The 20,382-nt window shown below is 43.1% G+C and overlaps 1 protein-coding gene across 1 annotated transcript in view; it reads left to right on the forward strand.

Annotated features, from left to right (window-relative positions):
* PECR (peroxisomal trans-2-enoyl-CoA reductase) overlaps nt 1-20,382 on the forward strand; it is a 35,755-nt gene that overhangs the window by 7,755 nt on the left and 7,618 nt on the right. The window contains exons 2-3 of the mRNA XM_029910502.1: nt 3,883-4,016; nt 19,212-19,377. Coding sequence (XP_029766362.1) covers nt 3,883-4,016; nt 19,212-19,377 — 300 coding nt within the window. The remainder of the gene's footprint in view (nt 1-3,882; nt 4,017-19,211; nt 19,378-20,382) is intronic.

Below are 20,382 nucleotides of genomic sequence, written 5' to 3' on the forward strand. Positions count from 1 at the left end.
TGCACAAGGTGGGCCCTGTGGGAGAAGAAAATGGGGATCCCCAGAGGGGCGCCGGAGAAAGGCACCTTCTGTCACCGATGCGTTACAAACACTAATTCCGTGTCTCCTCAACTTGTCATTTAGGTTTCTATTGCACAGATTGGACGGGAGACTGGTGCAATTTTTGTTACCAGATAACAAACTCCCACTATAAGATACATTATAGGTCAAAGATATCTCATCATGGAATAGGGATTATAAATTCTAATTCCATAGTATGAGACAATATATTCATATAATGTTTGAGAAAAGTTTTGTAAATGAATTCCAATAGTTCATGGATTAGGGACCCAATCTTACGGAGTTCCAGGGGCTTCTGTATAGATAATTTAGGTTAATCTTTCAATCTACCCAATGGGACTCAGTGCTCAGTCTAGAAGATACCATCAGAGATGCTTAATTTTGCAGTTCTCAAACTGTGGATTTGTATCTCCAGAGGTAACATGCTTGTTAACAGCAAAAATGTTTTTAAATAAATTTCATATATAGAGGTGAGAAATAACAGACCTCAACCCTATTGTCGTCCTGCAAATTTGTGTACACAGAGTCAGTCCCTTATCTCTCTCTAAAAGTACAAAGTTTCAAAAAGTTCAATGAATAGAAGATTGGTGGGGACGGAATAGATCTGGACAAGGGGAAGAAATCTGGAGATAAATGTGAGAAGGGAGGGATAGGCAGTAGACACAAAAGTGAAACTGTTTGAGCAGCATATTCCAGAATGCACTTCTATGTAGAAATCTATGATTAAATCAAGTCTTCCTGAATAGTGATTGAAATCAAATCCACCCTGTTTAAAAATCAGTATAGTTGCACCAGTACACATTTGGTAGCTAGATGATGCCTCAGTCTCTGAGCTTCCTATGTCTGCTGCAACAGCCTTTAAATCTTGCGTGCCTTAGAATTGACACCTCACCTGTAAACCTGGAGAAAAGGCATGCCTTATGTAAATGGTCATGCCAAAGTGTCTTGGTATTACAATATGCATTTTGTTGGCACAGGTGGGTCATGGACTTCATTTTTTTAATCACTGGTCCAGCACCACTATTTGGAAGATTGTATTTGTCCCTGTTCTGTTTGTAGTTATCCATGGTCAAGCCCCTTTGCAACACATTTCCACAGTATTTCAACAGCTGATATTTTGCAATGCCTGTTGTTAAGAGATCTAGGGCCTAGTCCTGACATGCTTACTACTGGGCGTAGTACCTATTATGAGTATATTCACTGATTTCAGTGGGTACAGTCTTGGTAGTTAGCACAATTCCTGATAGTAAAGAATTTGTAGGATTGGACCTTTTAATGCTTTGCATCAGCCGAAATCTTGGGATAGTAACTTTTCCAGTGTTGTTCATTTCTAATCCATGTAGTTGGCAAGATATGTGCTCTTAATCAGGATATGTGCCCAAGGCCTGCAGTGGTGCTGCTTTGGTATAGGTCCAGGCTAGAATCTACTGCGTCTTATATCCTCATAACCCTTGATTTTTCTTTTGTAAATCATAAGCAGAAACTAGCTGGTTATTCCTATTCACTACTTTGAATGTATTACAGTTTTCATCAAATATAAATGCCATAATTTATTTAGATGTACTGTTTAATACAGAAAATTAGTATTTTTTGTTAGGTCTTGTTCATTGGCTCATCTTTTATACTTCTTTGCTGAATTAGCGTCACCTGTTAATTGGTGATCAGAAGTACCACTTCTGGTATGACAAGACTTTGAACTCTACTGCTCTAAGCTGTACTAAAAGCTCATGAATAACTTGACTCTTTTGGTCAGGTTATTATGAACATGACCGGTGTTCTTATGCCAAGAGGTAGGAGACTTGTGTTTGAGCAGGACTTTTAAGTCTGCTAGCATAAGACAATAGCGCCGGGTGACTAAAATGCTCATTTCTAGGGGCATGGTGCTGGCATACTTCCCTCTGTGTTGATGTCAGGAAATAATGAAAGTCAAATTCATTCCTGGTGTATCTCTACAGAAATCAGTGGAGTTGCACCAGGAATGAATTGGCCTGGTTTGTGCACTTCATAGAGTGAAACCTTCAATGATGATTTAAAGTAGTCCTGAACACTGTAGCAGTCTGTGAATTATAGGCCCTGGCTACACTTGCGAGTTACAGCGCAATAAAGCTGCCCAGAGCGCTGTACCTCACTCCCCGTCCACCCTGGCAAGACACTGTGTCTCCGCGGTTACAGCGCTGCTGGTACTCCACCTCCCTAAGGGTACGTCTACACTTACCGGAGGGTCCGGCGGCAGGCAATCGGTGTTCTGGGATCGATTTATCGCGTCTGGTTTAGACGCGATAAATCGATCCCAGAAGTGCTCGCCGTCGACGCCGGTACTCCAGCTCGCCGAGAGGAGTACGCGGCATCGACGGGGGAGCCTTCCTGCCGCGTCTGGACCCGCGGTAAGTTTGGACTAAGGTACTTCGAATTCAGCTACGTTATTAACGTAGCTGAATTTGCGTACCTTAGTCCGAAGTGGGGGGGTAGTGTGGACCAGGCCTGAGAGGAATAATGTTTGCTGCGCTTTGGCTACAACTGCCGGGTGTCAGTGTGAACGAGGAGTTAACTTACTGCGCTGTGATAATCCCCTTACCAAGTAGCCACTCTTCTCATTGTTGTGCTCGGCTGCAGGAATGTGGAAGTGCCCTTTCAAATCTCCATTTCAGAGAGAAAAAGCAAACATTTTGCTGTTTGCTTTGAGTGAGTGAGTGAGAAGCAGGTGGGGCAGTGGGGTCTGAATTTACAAGATAGCATGCTGACACACTCTCAGCACCCCAAAAACCCACTCTCTCCCCCCTGACATACACACAACACACTCCCTGTCACACTCCACCACCACCACCCCCATTTGAAAAGCATGTTGCAGCCACTTGAACGCTGGGATAGCTGCCCATAATGCACTGCTCCCAATGCAGCTGCAAATGTGGCCACGCCACTGTGCTGTCAGCTGTAAGTGTGGACAGATTGCAGCGCTTTCCCTACTCCACTGTACGAAGGCGGGTTTAACTCACAGCGCTGTACATCTGCAAGTGTAGCCATAACCTAATTTGCTTGCAGCAGTCTAGATCCTAGTGAACAGTGTCCACGTATAGCAAAATAACATTACAGTTGGCACTAACTGAGCTCCCCCACATTGAGCTTTGAAAGCCAAGGATTAAATGGTCCATGAAGACTGAGCTCCCTTCTCTTCCCACTCCCTCCAGCTCAGGGTGTTAAGGATGCTGGAGCAGCGTATGGGAAGCTTGCACTACTGCTCCCCATAATGTACCTTTACCTAGTAAAGAAATTTGGTCTCCAGGGCCATAACGCAGCAACTCTTCTGAGCATTAGATTCACATACTACTCTCTGAGCTCCAGTAAATCGGCTCTTGTGTGTGTTTGGTACAAGGACTTTAAATACCTTTGAACATTTTTTTATTAACAATTCTGAGGTTGTTAATTCCTAGATCGGGCAGCCCTGGGCACAGACAACAAAGTAATAACTGGGGGTGCTGTGCTGATTCAACAATTTACAGGCCACCCTAATAACATCAGTAGTTGGGGAGCAGAGGGAAGCAAATTGCAGCCAAATTTTCAATCACTTTCCCTCTAGTACTTTGTGACCCTGCAGATAAGCCTGGCTCTGACTGTAGAGCCTTCTTACCTCCAGAACTTAAATGAGGGAAAGAGATGGGAACCCACAGAGACCAGAAAGTTACACTGATTGCTGATCTCTAACTTCTAGGCAGCTATTAATGAGCTGTCAGTCGTACAAGAAATCTCTGACCTTATTAAATGTCTAATACGAGTATCCTATTTGAACAGCTTCTGTCTAAAGGGTTTTTGGTTTTGTTTTGACAGGTTGCAATGTAGTTATTGCCTCTCGTAAACTTGACAGATTACAAGCTGCTGCAAAAGAGTTGGTTGCTAAAATCTCTTCCTCAAATCCAGTCAAAGTGACCCCCATACAGTGCAACATCCGCAGAGAAGAAGAGGTAATCCAGATGAATTACTCTTGTGTTTAAAATGTTAAAGATGTGTTGAGGCTATTAAAGTTGTCTCAATCCTCAAAGGCTCTTCTTTGATCTTACTCAGAAGAATGAATGCCATAGGTCATGTCAATGCATTGTAGCATTTTTTGATTTACGGTTACAAAAATTTAGATGCAGGGGAAGAGAAGATAAAGGACTGAAATTAACCATTTCCTGGAGGTTGCCTGTCACTGCAGGAAATGATTATACTGGATACACCCACTTGATCCTTAATGGGTTGGTTCTACTTGGTGCTCCAGAGAAGTGTGTGTATGTGTGTATGTATGTGTATATATATGTGTGTATATATGTATATGTATGTATGTATATATGAGGAACATCAAACCAGCAATGGCCCCTGCAAATATGCCCTGGTAAAAATTTCTTTGACATCTCAGATTTGATGGTTATTTTAACAGTCTCTGTGACTAAGAATCACTGTACGTCAACATCTAGCCCCATTTATACCCATTGCAGTTTCTTATGGTCAGCTGCTCTCTTCTTGACTCATGAGACGGCAGGGCCTGCCAACATCTGATGGGACAGAGAAGTCAAACATTGACTGCTCCCCTCAGGTCAGGGTAAAATCAGGCATTTTGAGGTTGGGTAAGTCTTTGTTCAATAGCTAATGTCGACTCTTTACCTGCCAAACCGCAGGAGCTAAACAGCAGTATTTGGTTCTTTCAGAAGTCTTGTAAAGGGCCATCCTGGTGGTGGGGGGAAACATGGGATCAAAATGGTTGAGCCATGGAGCTAGTGTACTCCTCCCTGGACTGGGGATTGGAATGCCTCTTGTTGCTCTGCAGCAATCTGTCTGGACAGCACCCCGATGCTGCTCCTAGGTAGGCCAAAGGAATTTAATCTTTCTTCATTGGCTGAAGGAAAATCACTGTGATATGGGCTTGGAATATGTACTGTACAGCTGTGTGAGAGGAGTGTCACCTCCTTTAGGCAACTTTTTAAGCTTGTAATTTGAGTGGTCTTCTATGTGACCCAAAACTTGCTGAAAATCCTAAATGCTTCTCATGGCGGCAGGGCTTCATGCTTGTAGATCGTGGGACTCGGACTGAAAGTGACTGACACAGGCTTGATTAACTGTTAACTAAGTGGTTGAATCCTGGATTGCCAATTTCTTTTGAATTAAGAAGTGATTGAAGACTTTGGATGATGTCATAAAGCCTGCTTGAGAGCAGAGGAGTGGGGGGGACAGGTAATCTGTTTCTCTTGTAAGGATTCTGACCTTAATATATCCAATTAAAATTGGAGAAAGCTTTAGTAATTTAGAACTGAAGATGAACTGTGTTCCAGTCTCTAGATCTCTCTGAAGTCTGGCAGGTGAATGAATGCCTGTTTGTTGTTACACTTTTAAATAAACATTAAAAAATGTAATGATTGAGTCTGACCTTTATTCTAACACAATCTTGAATGACTTCATGAAAACACCTAAACTTCCTGATCTGTGATGGTGATCCTTGACTCATCTGGTGAATTTTCTTAACCACTGAAAGCCTCAAAATGCAACAAAATTTAAAAGCATATACCTACCCTTCAATACATTCTAAACCCATCTGGTCAATTTTACAACCATAAAACAATCAGTGTAAAAGAATAGAATAAAACAGCTAATAATGCCATAAGAGATTTATAACAATGTACCTGGTGCCTTTCAACTGGAAGAGCTGGGCCCTAAGGGGCTGTCCAGAGTGTTTCAATTCACTTGCCAGTGAATTTCAGCTCAGTATCTACCAGCATCAGCAATGCTACGTAATAGGTTAGGACAGATGGCAAAAGTCAACTTAAGCAGTTGAAGCTACAAGGGCAATGTAAATAGGGGGAATAGAAATACCAGAGTCAAATAGTATCAGAGGGGTAGTCATTTTAGTCTGGATCTGTAAAAAGCGACAGAGTCCTGTGGCACCTTATAGACTAACACGTATTGGAGCATAAGCTTTCGTGGGTGAATACCCACTTCGTCAGATGCATGTAATGGAAATTACCAGAGGCAGGTATAAATATGCAGGCAAGAATCAGTCTAGAGATAACGAGGTTAGTTCAATCAGGGAGGGTGAGGCCCTCTTCTAGCAGTTGAGGTGTGAACACCAAGGGAGGAGAAACTGCTTTTGTAGTTGGCTAGCCATTCACAGTCGGTTTAATCCTGAGCTAATGGTGTCAAATTTGCAAATGAACTGAAGTTCAGCAGTTTCTCTTTGAAGTCTGGTCCTGAAGTTTTTTTTCTGTAGGATGGCTACCTTTAAAGCTGCTATTGTGTGCTCAGGGAGGTTGAAGTGTTCTACAGGTTTTTGTATATTGCCATTCCTAATATCTGACTTGTGTCCATTTATCCTTTTACATAGGGATTGTCCAGTTTGACCGATGTACATAGCAGAGGGGCATTGCTGGCACATGATGGCGTATATTACATTGGTGGATGTGCAGGTGAATGAATCGGTGATGTTGTGGTTGATATAGTTAGGTCCTGTGATGGTGTTGCTGGTGTAAACATGTGGGCAGAGTTGGCATTGAGGTTTGTTGCATAGATTGGTTTCTGAATTAGTTACTATGGTGCGGTGTGTGGCTGCTGGTGAGAATATGCTTAAGGTTGGTGGGTTGTCTGTGGGCAAGGACACTGAAAGCGAGGGATCGTTGTCCAGGATGGGTTGTAGATCACTGATGATGCGTTGGAGAGGCTTTAGCTGAGGACTGTAGGTGATGACACCAGCTCAGGATTAAACAAAAACTATGAATGGCTAGTTTCAGAGTAGCAGCCGTGTTAGTCTGTATCCGCAAAAAGAACAGGAGTACTTGTGGCACCTTAGAGACTAACAAATTTATTAGAAGTGGGTTGTAGCCCACGAAAGCTTATGCTCTAATAAATTTGTTAGTCTCTAAGGTGCCACAAGTACTCCTGTTCTTTTTATGAATGGCTAGCCAACTACAAAAGCAGTTTCTCCTCCCTTGGTGTTCACACCTCAACTGCTAGAAGAGGGCCTCATCCTCCCTGATTGAACCAACCTCGTTATCTCTAGACTGATTCTTGCTTGCATATTTATACCTGCCTCCGGAAATTTCCATTACATGCGTCTGACGAAGTGGGTATTCATCCATGAAGGCTTATGCTCCAATACGTCTGTTAGTCTATAAGGTGCCATAGGACTCTTTGTCGCTTTTTACAGTGTCAAATAGGCACTGAGACAATAAGTAGAGCACCCTTCCCTTGCAAAGAGTGCATTGGCATCTTAAGATTCTTCCTAGGGATGGTCACTAACCTTTTCCATCCATCTGAAAGATTTGTTAATGGAAGCTGCTGGATGCTTACTGAAAATAGGACACTTATTTAGGTGCCTAAATGTGAATTTAGGAACCTAACATTAGGCACCTAATCTTTAAAATCACTTTTGAAGAAACCAATAGCACTGTTATAGTGTTCTTACTATAGTTATTTTCCTCATTTTAAAGATTGATGTACGGAGAAGTGACTTATCCAAGATGCCACAGTGAATCCATCGAGGTAGGAAAAGAATGCCAGAGACCCTACTTGCAGCTATATTCAGTAACCATTAGATATTGATAGTTTTAGTTTTTATTTTTTGTGGTCCTCTAGCCTGACCTCTGGCATAACATAGGCCATGGAATTACTGGGTAAAATTCTTGCATCAAGTTCAATAACTTCTGGTTGAATTAGAACCTCTCTCATAAAGGCATCAGTCTTGTTCAAAATACTTAGTTCTAATGATTAACAACCTTCACTGTTAAAAATTTGTGCTATATTTCTAGTATGAATGTCTAGCTGCAACTTCCAGACGTTAGCATACAAAGTTATAACGAGCCATATTAAAGAACCCTCTATCAGATATCTCCTCCCTACGTAGATCCTCGCAGACTGGGATCAAATCACTCTCTGAACTCTTTTTTTGATGAGCTCTTCTCTGGACCTTCTCTAACTTCTCAGCATCCTCCTTGACCTATGGACAGCAGAACTAGATGTAATTCCCTCCCTAACATATAGTCTGATTTCAAATAAATGTTGATATCCATGAGAAGTCCTGAATAAGAACATTCAACTTTCATCCTATGTTCCTTAGGTACAGCCTGTAATTTTTAACTAACTTCATGGGTTGCATTCATGGGTTCCCATTTAAGTTGTGTGTGTTTAACATTCTCTACCTCTGGACTTTCCAAGGATTACTACATTATCACCATTTAGTTCTTTCCTAAAATCAAACAGATATTTGAGCAACCTATTGCTCCAGTTTCTAAATCATACTTGTGTGAGTGGAGGTTACCAGGGTACTTCCTCGGGCCAACAGTGGCTGTAAATACTGTCTACAGTGCATTTGGCTACCTTGCAGGGGGTGCGGTGAAAGTGTTTTTGGGGTGCTCACCAGCAGTCTGTCTGTCTAAGCGCTAAAAGAACTCCTGTCTGCCCTTGAATTGAAGGATGGTGGCTGAGATGTGGTGCTGTCAGAGGAGGGATCCAGTGCAGATATGGAGGATTCTTGGGAAGAGGTTGTGGCCCTGTGGACTAGTCCTGAGTAGAGCTGAGACTGGGATAAAAGACTCATGACAGCAGTTTTAAGTATCATTTTGTACTGCAGTATAAAAACACAAGACCTGTGTCTTTTTTGGCTGCAATCTCATCATCTTTCTGATATCTCAAATTAAACACTTGGAAAAGTAAACCTTCCTATTTAAAAATACAAAACAAAAAGCCAGACAAATCAGGTACAGGAGCAAGGTGTGACCCAGTGTGCCTGGGGTAACCCTTACTGAAAATGCCAAAGTCCAGGCAGCCTCCAAAAAGGAGAGCTGATTCTTCTAAAACTGGTGGATAACACTGAAGTTAGACTCATTAATCAGTCACAAACTGTGCTCCTGACCCCTATACTGGTAATCAAGAAACTAAAAAAGAAATCGCACAGCCCCCTTTATTGCATTCCAGTAAAGTATTGCATTCTGGCTTCCAGTCAGCACATAGTCCAGTACAGTGAGAAGTTATTTAAAAAATTCTGCTCACTATACAAAATGTTTTTCTGGCCCCAAAGGGCCAGCCACATTGTCAGGTCAATATTGGGTTGGATCTTACCCAAAATACCACGTTGCCAGCCAATCCTTTAGTGTCTAAACCTAAAGGTTTATTATAAAGAAAAATGAAAGAACAAGAAGAGAGTTGTTAAATGATATAGCACTCAACTACGTACAGAGATTCAAAGTCCATGTATCAGGTTCTTAGCACTATTGGTGAGTTTGCTGGCTTGAAAGTCCCTCTGGAACACATCCACAGCTTGGATGGGTCATTCAATCCTTTGTTCAGAGCTTTTTCAGTTTGTAGAAAAGTTACTCCAGAGGTAAGAAGCAGGAATGATGACAAAATAGAGATGCTGCTGCTGCCTTTTGTATTCTTTTGCCATGAGGCTTGTACTTCCTGTATCCCAAACGCAAGCTTCACAGCACATGGAAAAGCCTTAGAGTTCCTTGACCATAGGCATGCTGACTCATCAGGTGTAGTCTCTGGCTTTTTTCAATGGGTTTATTGTACAGTTGATGACCCTTGATGGGCCATCGAACAGGCTAGGCCGTGCTGATGCCGATCTGGTGGTGTCACCTAGAAACACAGCACAAGTTTGGAAATACAGATATACCATACATAGCTATAACTCATAATATGAAGGTAATACACACACAAACAGGATCATCATACATGGCAATTTATAACATTTTTGCAGACACCTCACACAGTATATCTGGTCAGATTCCTTGCAATTTCATAATATTGGTATCAATATCATAAAGTGTCCTACATATTCTATACAGTGTCACACAAGGCATCTCTTCTTTCCTGGAGTCCGTCATGGCTCCAAAGACAAGTAAGAATTTTATCTCTGTTGTAACTCCAGAGAAACTGAAGCAGAGATTCTTGAGTAGAGGAGCTCTAAGTAGGATGAAACTGCTTTCAGAATCACCAAAAGATCTCTTATTCTGCTGTTCTAAATCTCCTAATAGAACATCTAGTGTGAAGATGACCTACTGTTCACACTTACTTGTCTGCCTAGTTTGAAACTGCATCACACAAAGCTTTTGAGGTTGCATCTCTCCACACATAGCGCTTGCATTTGGGCTCTCAGGGCTCTCTTCAGCCTACAATTATCCTATCCTATCTCCTAGAACTGGAAGGGACTTTGAAAGGTCATCGAGTCCAGCCCCCTGCCTTCACTAGCAGGACCAAGTACTGATTTTGCCCCAGATCCCTAAGTGGCCTCCTCAAGGATTGAACTCACAACTCTGGGTTTAGCAGGCCAATGCTCAAACCACTGAGCTATCCCTCCCCCCAATACAAAGTGCTGAAGAAGCTATATTGAGTGCTGCAGGAGGAGATTTATGCTAGACATCAGGGGAATAACTTAATGAATGCAAGTTCTGATGTTTCTTTTAATCTTTATCCTCAGGGGCCTTCTTGCTTTCTAGCTAAGATGTCTTTTCACCAAGTATGCAAAAAATAATGCTGCTTGCTGATGAAGGGCTTTCATAAATAGTGCCTCACCTGTCAGGTTCCTTTAATTAAAAAGACAATGCTGCTGCCTTATTGTCTTGTTTCTAGTTGTTTTACATACAGTAGTTTGTAAAGTGTAGCAAGTCTGTTTTGTTAAGGCTGTTGGGAGAAGGAATTCTGGAACATGGCTGTGTAAAGAGCCTGTGTAAAGACCTGGGTTTCCCTATTCTATTTTCATGGGCGAAGGGATGTTTCATCTGGAACAGCAAATTTGGGTCTCTAATGCCTCTCTTTGGAATAGAGCATATGTGGTGACCAGTATGGGCTCACTGAGGTCATGAGGCAGTAGTGATCTTAGTGATTTGGATTGAATACTAGTCAGTATCCCACAATTGCTGTTACAGATGCGAGGGGGAGGGAGAGTGCATTCGGCTTCTGCTGGCCAAGATCCAAACTAAGTGACTGTGTATCCTTTGTCAGGCCAAACCCCTTTCCCCAAGTTCCATGGAACCTATCACTATTTAGCTCTTGTACCCCACTCTGTAGGCTGTAGGGATGGAGGAGCCCCACAATTCTTCTTTCTGGCTGCTGAGAGGGGAATAGGCTTTTCCCTTTCTGCTTGATGTTTGGAGGAAGAGTCCTCCTCCCCACATTTCCTGTGTAGCTGTGGAAAAGGGGAGGAGTTGAGACTCCTTCTCTACCACCTGCACAATCAGGGTACAGGTGCCAGGACAGTTTTGGTGGCTTCTTTCTCCTCTTCCTTCATGGGAGAGGGATGGCCTTCTCTTCCCAGCTCCTGCTTCTCCGCTGCCTCTACATGGGTGAAGGAGAGGGTCCTAGTACCTGCAATGCGACCAGGTCTTTCTTCCAAGCATAGCTAAGCTGGGATTCTTGGTGTGCTTGAGATCAACCAAATGCTCTTCGCATTCTCAGGACTGCGTCAGTGTCCCCGACGTCAGGATTGCAAAAACTTCTGTGGATGAGGAGACTGGGGAATGAGATGCTGATTGGATACCGAACAGACAAGGCCCCTTGGGAAGGAAGAGTTGTGGGCTGTCACTGCAGTAATGCTGAGCACTGTAGCTCATTTGAGCATTCAGGAATGGCTTCCTTTTCCAAGAGACCTAAAATCCTCAAGCTTTACTGTAACTCTCTCCACTGACCGTTAAATGTAGCCCACATTGGTTATAAAAATACTCCATATCGATCATGCATGGAGTCTGTAGTGGAAGAATGTGGTTTGACAAATAGTGAGTAAGGGATTTCCATTGGGTTTAAAATAGCAGCTGATAACACATAATGAACTTGCCTCATCTCAGGTGAAAGGGCCTCCCATTGTCTTGATCCACAAATGCCACAATTGCTAGCCTTTGATTCTCTGCACTGTCCGGACGATTAGAAAAAGGCAAATATAGTGCCCATCTTTAAAAAAGGGAAGAAGGAGAATCCAGGGAAATACAGATTGGTCAGCCTCACCTCAGTCCCTGGAAAAATCATGGAGCAGGTCCTCAAGGAATCCATTTTGAAGCCCTTGGAGGAGAGGAAGGTGATTAGGAACAGTCTACATGGATTCACCAAGGGCAAGTCATGCCTGACCAACCTGATTGCCTTCTATGATGAGATAACTGGCTCTGTGGATATGGGGAAAGCCACAGTATTCTTGCCAGCAAGTTAAAAAAATATGGATTGGATGAATGGACTATAAGGTGGATAGAAAGCTGGCTAGATCATCGGGCTCAACGGGTAGTGATCAACGGCTCAATGCCTAGTTGGCAGCTGGTATCAAGCAGAGTGCCCCAGGGGTCGGTCCTGGGGCCGGTTTTGTTCAACATCTTCATTAATGATCTGGATGATGGGATGGATTGCACCCTCAGCAAGTTCGCAGATGACACTAAGATTGGAGGAGAGGTAGGTACGCTGGAGGGTAGGGATAGGGTCCAGAGTGACCTAGACAAATTGGAGGATTGGGCCAAAAAAAAGAAATCTGATGAGGTCAAACAAGGACAAGTGCAGGGTCCTGCACTTAGGATGGAACAATCCCATGCACTGCTACAGGCTGGGGGCTGACTGGCTAAGCGGCAGTTCTGCAGAAAAGGACCTGGGGATTAGGGTGGATGAGAAGCTGGATATGGGTCAACAGTGTGCCCTTATTGCCAAGAAGGCTAATGTCATATTGGGCTGCATTAGTAGGAGCATTGGCAGCAGATTGAAGGAAGTGATTATTGCCCTCTGGAGTATTGTGTCCAGTTTTGGGCCCCCTACTACAGAAAGGATGTGCACAAATTGGAGAGAGTCCAGCGGAGGGCAATGCAAATGATTAGGGGGCTGGGGCACATGACTTATGAGGAGAGGCTGAGGGAACTGGGCTTGTTTAGTCTGCAGAAGAGAAGAGTGAGGGGGGATTTGATAGCAGTCTTCAACTACCTGAAGGGGGGTCCCAAAAAGGATGGAGCTCGGCTTTTCTTAGTGGTGGCAGATGTCAGAACAAGGAGCAATGGTCTCAAGTTGCAGTGGGGGAGGTCTAGGTTGGATATTAGGGAAACACTATTTCACTAGGAGGGTGGTGAAGCACTGGAATGGGTTACCTAGGGAGGTGGTGAAATCTCCATCCTTAGAGGTTTTTAAGGCCTGTCTTGACAAAGCTCTGGCTGGGATGATTTAGTTGGGGTTGGTCCTGTTTTGAGCAGGGGATTGGACTAGATGACCTCCAGAGGTCTCTTCCAATCCTAATTTCTGTGATTCTATCAATTATTCACTGAGTTTCTTAATATGTCTTAAATTCACTAATGTTCATATCTCCACACATGCCCCTCCCTTTTGAAGTAGGTCAGTTTATTATCCCAATTTCACAGACGAGGAAACTATATGCCACAATGTGACGTGGTTAGTCCAAGGTCACAAAGTGATTCAGTGTCAGAGCAGAGACTGGAACCCTGGTCTTCTAGTTCTTCTTTTTGATTCCTTAGGTCAGTGGTCCCCCAAACTGTGGGGCATGCCCCACAAGGGGGGCACGGAGGAACATTCGGGCCGGCGCACGGTGGGGCCGGGGCCGGCGCACGGTGGGGCCGGCCCCCATGTGGGATGGGGAGGGAGCACCACGCTTCCAGCCCTGCTTTGCCTGCAGACCAGCTTCTTCCCCAACCCCGTTCAGCTCCACCTCCAGGCCCAGCTCCGCTCTCACTCCCTCTCCGCCCCCAGCCGAAGCTCTGCTCCGCCCCCAGCCGAAGCTCTGCTCCGCCCCCAGACCAGCTCAGCTGCCAGCCACTGCTCCACTCCGCCCTCTGCTCCAGCTCCAGCCTGGCTCTGCCCTCATTCCCTCTCCATCTGCAGCCCCAGTTTCTCCCCCAGCTTGGCTTTGGAGGGATTGGGGAGGGGAGGGTGGACAGATTCTATCACTGATAAAGGGGGGTGTGACTGAAAAAGTTTGAGCACCACTGCCTTAGGTGATTGAATAATCCAATGTATACCTCTACTTTTGCTTCCAGAGAGGAAGTTTCCATTAGCTGGACACTGAAAATCTATACAGGGAGAATTTCAAATTCAGGATCAATACAGAACTCTCTCATGAGCTGTAACTGGTTCTGCTGATAAATCTTTCTCTCTCACTGCACTGGCTGCGGTTACTGTAACCGGAAGAAACCCTGCAGTGATATCAAAATGTGCTTTCATCTGGTGAATTATTTAGAGGACCGCTGTAGTGTGAAAGAATGGAAGCTTCTGAGCTGGACTGGAGACAGAGAGAGCAAAGGCTGGCACACAGAAAACAGGACTATTTTATTTATATTTTTTATTTTGCTGACAAAATGGTGAGGCAGTAGACACTAGAATGATCTGTTTTGGTTAAAATCCCCAAAAGGTCCGTGTTGGAGAGTAAACAGGTTATTTAAAAATGTTCAGTTCTCCCCTTCTGTTTTATTACTTTCTTCCTCCACGAAAGACCTTGTGTTATGGATGGATATGACTTTGTCTAGAATAAGTTATTCCCACTCCTCGAATCTGTCAGGTTGGGTTGTAAGCAGGGCCCAGGGCCCTCCACAGCTGCAGGATTGTGCTCTACAAGATATTGTTTTTTTTATTTTTTCAAATAAAGTTTCTAGTCCCCTTCAGCTAGCTCTGAAAAACATGATCTGAGGTCTTATCTAAACACAAAAGTTGCACTCTTTTTACTCTAAATTGATTTTTAAACTGATTTAGCTGTATGGGTGCAAAACCCTGTATAGACACTTATCGGTTTATGACTGGAATACTTGGGTTTTGGCTTAAAGCTAAAGAACTTAAACTAAATCAGCATAAACCAGGCTTAGGTCAACAGTGTTCAAACCGCCTCTTGCACCAGTTTAACAGTATCAGTTAAAAAAATTAGACCATTAGTTAAACTGGTAAGCTCTTAGTGTAACCAGTACAAATGCTTTCTTCCTTAATATGCAGTGTTGTGTAAGCTCGAAAGCTTGTCTGTCACCAACAGAAGTTGGTCCAATAAAAGATATTACCTCACTCACCTTGTCCTTCTTCCTGAGTGACAGCCTGAAACAACTGTGAGAGGTCTGAAGTACCCCATTTTACTCAATGGGGTGTTTACTCTGATAATATAAACATGACCAAAATAACAACTGTTTCATAGTTTACCATTTTAGCAGAAATATCTAAATAAATATGTCTATTCTGCTATTCTAATCTGCCTCCTGTACTCCTCTGGGAAACAGAACTTAAACTCAAATTACATAAGGTATTTGCATAGCTCCCATCCCTTTTGTATCTAGATAACAAGCTACTGGACTGATCATATGTATTTACTTAGACGCTTTTGATTATGTATCTAAACTGCTGCAGGATTTCCAGTGTGTCACACCAAAGTGGAATACACAGTGCATCAGTCACTAGGCATGTGGCAGGCACTTTCCTTTTTCTCCCACTATGTCCCAGCATTCTGCCCACAGGGTACATCAAGTTGGCTTTCAATCACTAGTAAACTTAATTTAATTCAGACTTCACTCATTTCTTTGTTTATCTCCTTTCCTACAGCAAAGTTCATTCTCATTGGTTGTTACAGCAGTTTTCACTCACCTTATTAAAGCAATGTTACTTGGTATCAGTCACACTGGTATTCCTGTATGTCTGTTCTAGTTAATAATGGGCGAAGGCTGCTGTTTAGTACCTGAATTAAGTAATGCCCCTCCTTGTGATGTTTAGTAAGTAGTAGTTCATAACTAAATTGACTCTCAACTTTTGAATGCTCTAATAATGCAGATGTAAATATGCCATGAACGTACAATCTTAAGTTTTTATTTGGGGATATAAACTTTCAGCTGTATAATACCTGTCATCTGAAGTGTGTACAAGAGTCACTTCATCTGCTACTGAAATGCAGCTACTTCTGAAGAGGAACATAGCTGCTGTTGCACAGTATATGGCAACACTACACCCAGTTCAGGGCAAAAGGTGAAGATGCCCATCTCAAACTAAACTCTCCAGGGGGAATTTTAGGCAGATAGTAAGCGCCTACTTAAGTAAGGACATTAAGCTTTAGTCTTAAATTTATTTTCATTGTCATATTACTTCACTGTTTTTATTCTGTTGAATAAAAAGCTCACCCAGTTGTATTGCTCATACTTTTCCCACCACAGTCTCCTGGCCTGTCAGTGAAGATGAACAGCAGTTGAAACAATCACAAATAATATGTTAACAATTCCTGTGGAGAACAGTAAGAGATGAGTTTCTTTGGGCAAAATGTTCACCTAGTACATAGTAATAGCTAAAAGTTGGTACTTAGAGTTTTAACTTTTTTTAATGACTATTTTATTCAGTGACTAGCAGCTTATCTAATCACCTGTTAGACTTTGTATTCATTTGTTTGAACTCTGTCAAGTTCAAGGTACTTTCCCTGTTCTCCTCCCTCGCCCCCATGGCATAGTAATTGAGGTGATGCTGCGCTACCTTAGCGGCTCTGTTTGTGAGGTATAGGTCACATGCTGCCCTCTTGTTTCTGATGCTGCTGTATATTGCCACTCAGCATCCTTCTCCTATATTGAGCTGATGTTCTTCCCCCTGTAGGATTGCACTGATCTTGAATCTGCCTGGTCAGCAGGACATTCCCATTACCCATTCTTTTGTCTGTTTTGTGTAACCACAGATGCTAGATCAGGGGTCGGCAACCTTTCAGAAGTGGTGTGCCGAGTCTTCATTTATTCACTCTAATTTAAGGTTTCGCATGCCAGTAATACATTTTAATGTTTTTAGAAGGTCTCTTTCTATAAGTTATAATATATAACTAAATTATTGTTGTATGTAAAGTAAATAAGGTTTTAAAAATGTTTAAGAAGGTTCATTTAAAATTAAATTAAAATGCAGAGCCCCCCAGACCAGTGGCCAGGACCAGGGCAGTGTGAGTGCCACTGAAAATCAGCTCGTGTGCCGCCTTTGGAACCCGTGCCATAGGTTGCCTACCCCTGTGCTAGATTAACTCTGCATCTTCTGCTTGGCTGGGGATAAACATTCCTCAGAACCTTGTTATGACAGCTAAGGCAGAACAGGGAAAATGAGTTATAGGAAAACATTGAGCACAATAATTGATCCAAGGGTTAATTTGATGGGCAGCTGTTCAAATGGTCTCCAATTCCTTCTTTTTTAATAGAAAAATACACAAATGTTTGTCACCAACCTTGGTGTATTTGCAGTTGCCAGTATAGCGCAGAGCATTGTTGGGTCCACGCTGCCGACAGCAATTCAAAAATGGCACTAGTCCGCCCAGAAACAGAGGAAACATGGGAAGGAGAAAGCAGAATCGTGGGATTTTTTTTTTTAAATTTAAACCCATGTCCCAGAATTTCACTGCCTTCTGCCTGGCTTTTGCTATGCATCTGACAATGCACAGTGAGAGAAATCCCAGAGTGCACATGGGTCAGCAACGAAACAAAGGACCAGGCTGCCATGCGCTTAGTACGCACCAAACACCTGTCGTGTACAAAATCATGCAATTGAATGGGCACAGCCGTACCATGAGCACACTATTAGTTCGTCTTACATTACGTTACACGCTAACTAACAGACCTCCACTTACTGCGAACTAGCCCTCCTGTGTAGACAAGGCTTTAAGTATGAAAAGCTACACTTTACAGGTAAGGAAACTGAGGCAGAAAGGTTAAGTGATTATCCCAAGATTCTGAGAAGGTCAGTATCAGGTAGCATTAATCTAAGAATTCCTGGCTCTCTGACATGTTTAGATCACCTGTCTTCAACCGGGAACTGTGAGGGTTTCCTCCAGAATATGGTAGCAAATTGCAATAGATGGTCTGTTCTAAAACCCTCTTACAGTAATTGAATACAAGTATTGTTGGAGTACTCTTATTATTTCCCCACGCCTCCGCTATAGGCGATAGGAACATATTTGTTTAGTCAAATATGCCTTTGGCAGTTGTTAAAGAGAACGCTAGGGTTGTTTTGATTCTTTTCCCACTCCTTCCTCTCTGATGTTGCAATTTAATTGCAAGTTAGCAGATTTAGCATCACTACTACAATCCTGATACACAAACTCTGAAATCAACTGTAATGGATATGATTCATTTTAACCTTTTAACAACTCTTGTCATTTCTTTTATATATTAATAAACCTTTAGTTTTAGTTTACTAAAGGATTGGTTACCAGCATGGTTTTTGGGTGAAATCTTGAAGTATATTTTGACCTGGGGTAAGTGGCTAGCTCTCTGGAGCTGGAAGAACCTAATATATGTGATTTATGGGTTTAATAATCATTTATCACAGAAGTCTGGTTTGTCTGAGTGGTGCATGAGGGGCTAGCATGCCTGCAGGGGGCTGTCTGTGGCTTCATGATAACTTGTATAGTATTTTGAAAGTGCTCATTTGTTACTGGTTTGGTGAAATCTTATGGAATATACCACCAGTCTGGGGTACTCGCCCTGTATTTTGGCAGTCTGACCTGAGATTGGCATTCTTAGCTGTGTCCCATACCAGGCAACGTGACACAGGAAGATCGTCTGTGGTGGATGTAGTCAATATAGCCTCCTATTTCACTTGAGAAAGCTGATTGATGTATTACTGCCCTTAGCAAGCAGCAAGGTCCTTTAGACAATGAAGCTATGTGTGTGTGTGAAGATTACTTCCTCAGCTACTGAAGTGCAGCACTTTCTGAGGATGTGATATAGTAGCCATTATAATCAGCAACACAATATGGCTGCTTCTAGAACAGAAAGTGAATTAAAAATATTGTATCCATTCAGAATGGCCGTGAATTTAAGTACTGGAAGGCATCCGTAACTACCTTATGTGGAATTTGGCCAGGACCCAACCTCAGGAAAAGTGCCATAGGAATTTTAGTAACTTTGAATGCCTCATTTTTACATTTTATCAAAAAAACATAACCTCCAACTGCACAGCTTCCCCTTTATTTCAATACTGACACTTCCAGCACCTGGGTTATTCTTGGGAGATCTCCCATCCAAATACTGACAGCCCAGTCCTTCGTTAACTCAAGCTGTCAAGTTGAGCTCTCACCGCCTGAGTATAGTTGCAAGGTTGTTGCCTAGAAGAACTTGTGGAAGGCCGGTCAGTGCATTGGCACATTCTTTTTGTAGATGGGGAGCACACGGTGCTAAAATGGGATAGACAGACTAACCCAGTGACCTCTTAGAGAGAGTGTTTTTAATTGCTTTTATTAGGTGGAAGCTTTGGTGAAATCCACACTGGATCTGCATGGCAGGATCGATTTCCTGGTGAACAATGGAGGGGGCCAGTTCCCCAGTCCTGCTGAAGCCATCAGTTCAAAGGGCTGGAATGCTGTCATTGAAACTAATCTGAGTGGGACCTTCTACTGCTGCAAGGCAGGTGAGGACTGGATGTGGCAAGAAATACCGGTAGGTTCAAAAGGCACACGGTTGCATCACCTTGGATGTCTGTTTCCATTAATCTCATCCTAAACTAAATATACCGTATATCCTCGTTCATAAGCCAAAAAGTGACGCATCAGAGAGCGGGGGTCGGCTTATAAACGGGTCTACACCAAAATTTGATGATTTTTAAACTCTGTGGAATCATTGAATTGAATATCTAATACATTGTTGTTTTGTTTACCTGGAGCGTGTGCAGGCATGGAGCCCCTCAGCTCCCTGTGGCCACGGTTCGCTGTTCCCAGCCAATGGGAGCTGCGGGACTTCCCGCGGCCACAGGGAGCTGAGGGGCTCCATGCCTGCAGATGCTCCAGGTAAACAAAACGTCCCGACCCGCCAGCGGCTTACCCTGATGGCCAGGAGCCAAAGTTTGCCAACCCCTGAAATATAGGGTCGGCTTATGAAAGGGTCATACAGTTTTTGCTATTTTTACCTAACCATCTTGGGGGGGTCGGCTTATAAATGAATGGGCTAATGAACGAGTATATACGGGGGGGGGTCTATGTCTGTTATGAAAAGAGTGGAAGGATGGTCTTGTGGCTAAAGCCAGGCCTGGGAGTCAAAAAGTCTATTTCCGGTATTGCCACAGACTTATGTGGCCTTAGGCAAGTCACTTAACCTCTCTAACGCCTGATTTCTCTGTCTGTAAAATAGAAGTAATACTACTTTCACAGCAGGGATGTGAGGCTAAATGTAAAGTTTGCGCACTGTGATCCTTGGATAGAGAAGTGCAAGTTATGAATGCAAAGTAGTTTAGTGGGAATCAAGATCCTAGTCCTTCCACCAGAAACTCTCACAGCTCTTTGCAAACACTAATGAATTGCTCTTGACATCGCATACCTGTTGTTCCCATTTTCAAGATGTGGGGACTGTGGTTTAGGGACACAAGGTGATTTGTGCAAAGCCTCATGGGAAGTCTGTGGCAGAGCTGGGATTAGACCCA

Source organism: Terrapene carolina, unplaced genomic scaffold (genome assembly GCF_002925995.2).
Source record: "Terrapene carolina triunguis isolate 2854851 unplaced genomic scaffold, T_m_triunguis-2.0 Scaffold62, whole genome shotgun sequence".
Lineage (NCBI taxonomy): Eukaryota > Metazoa > Chordata > Testudines > Emydidae > Terrapene > Terrapene triunguis.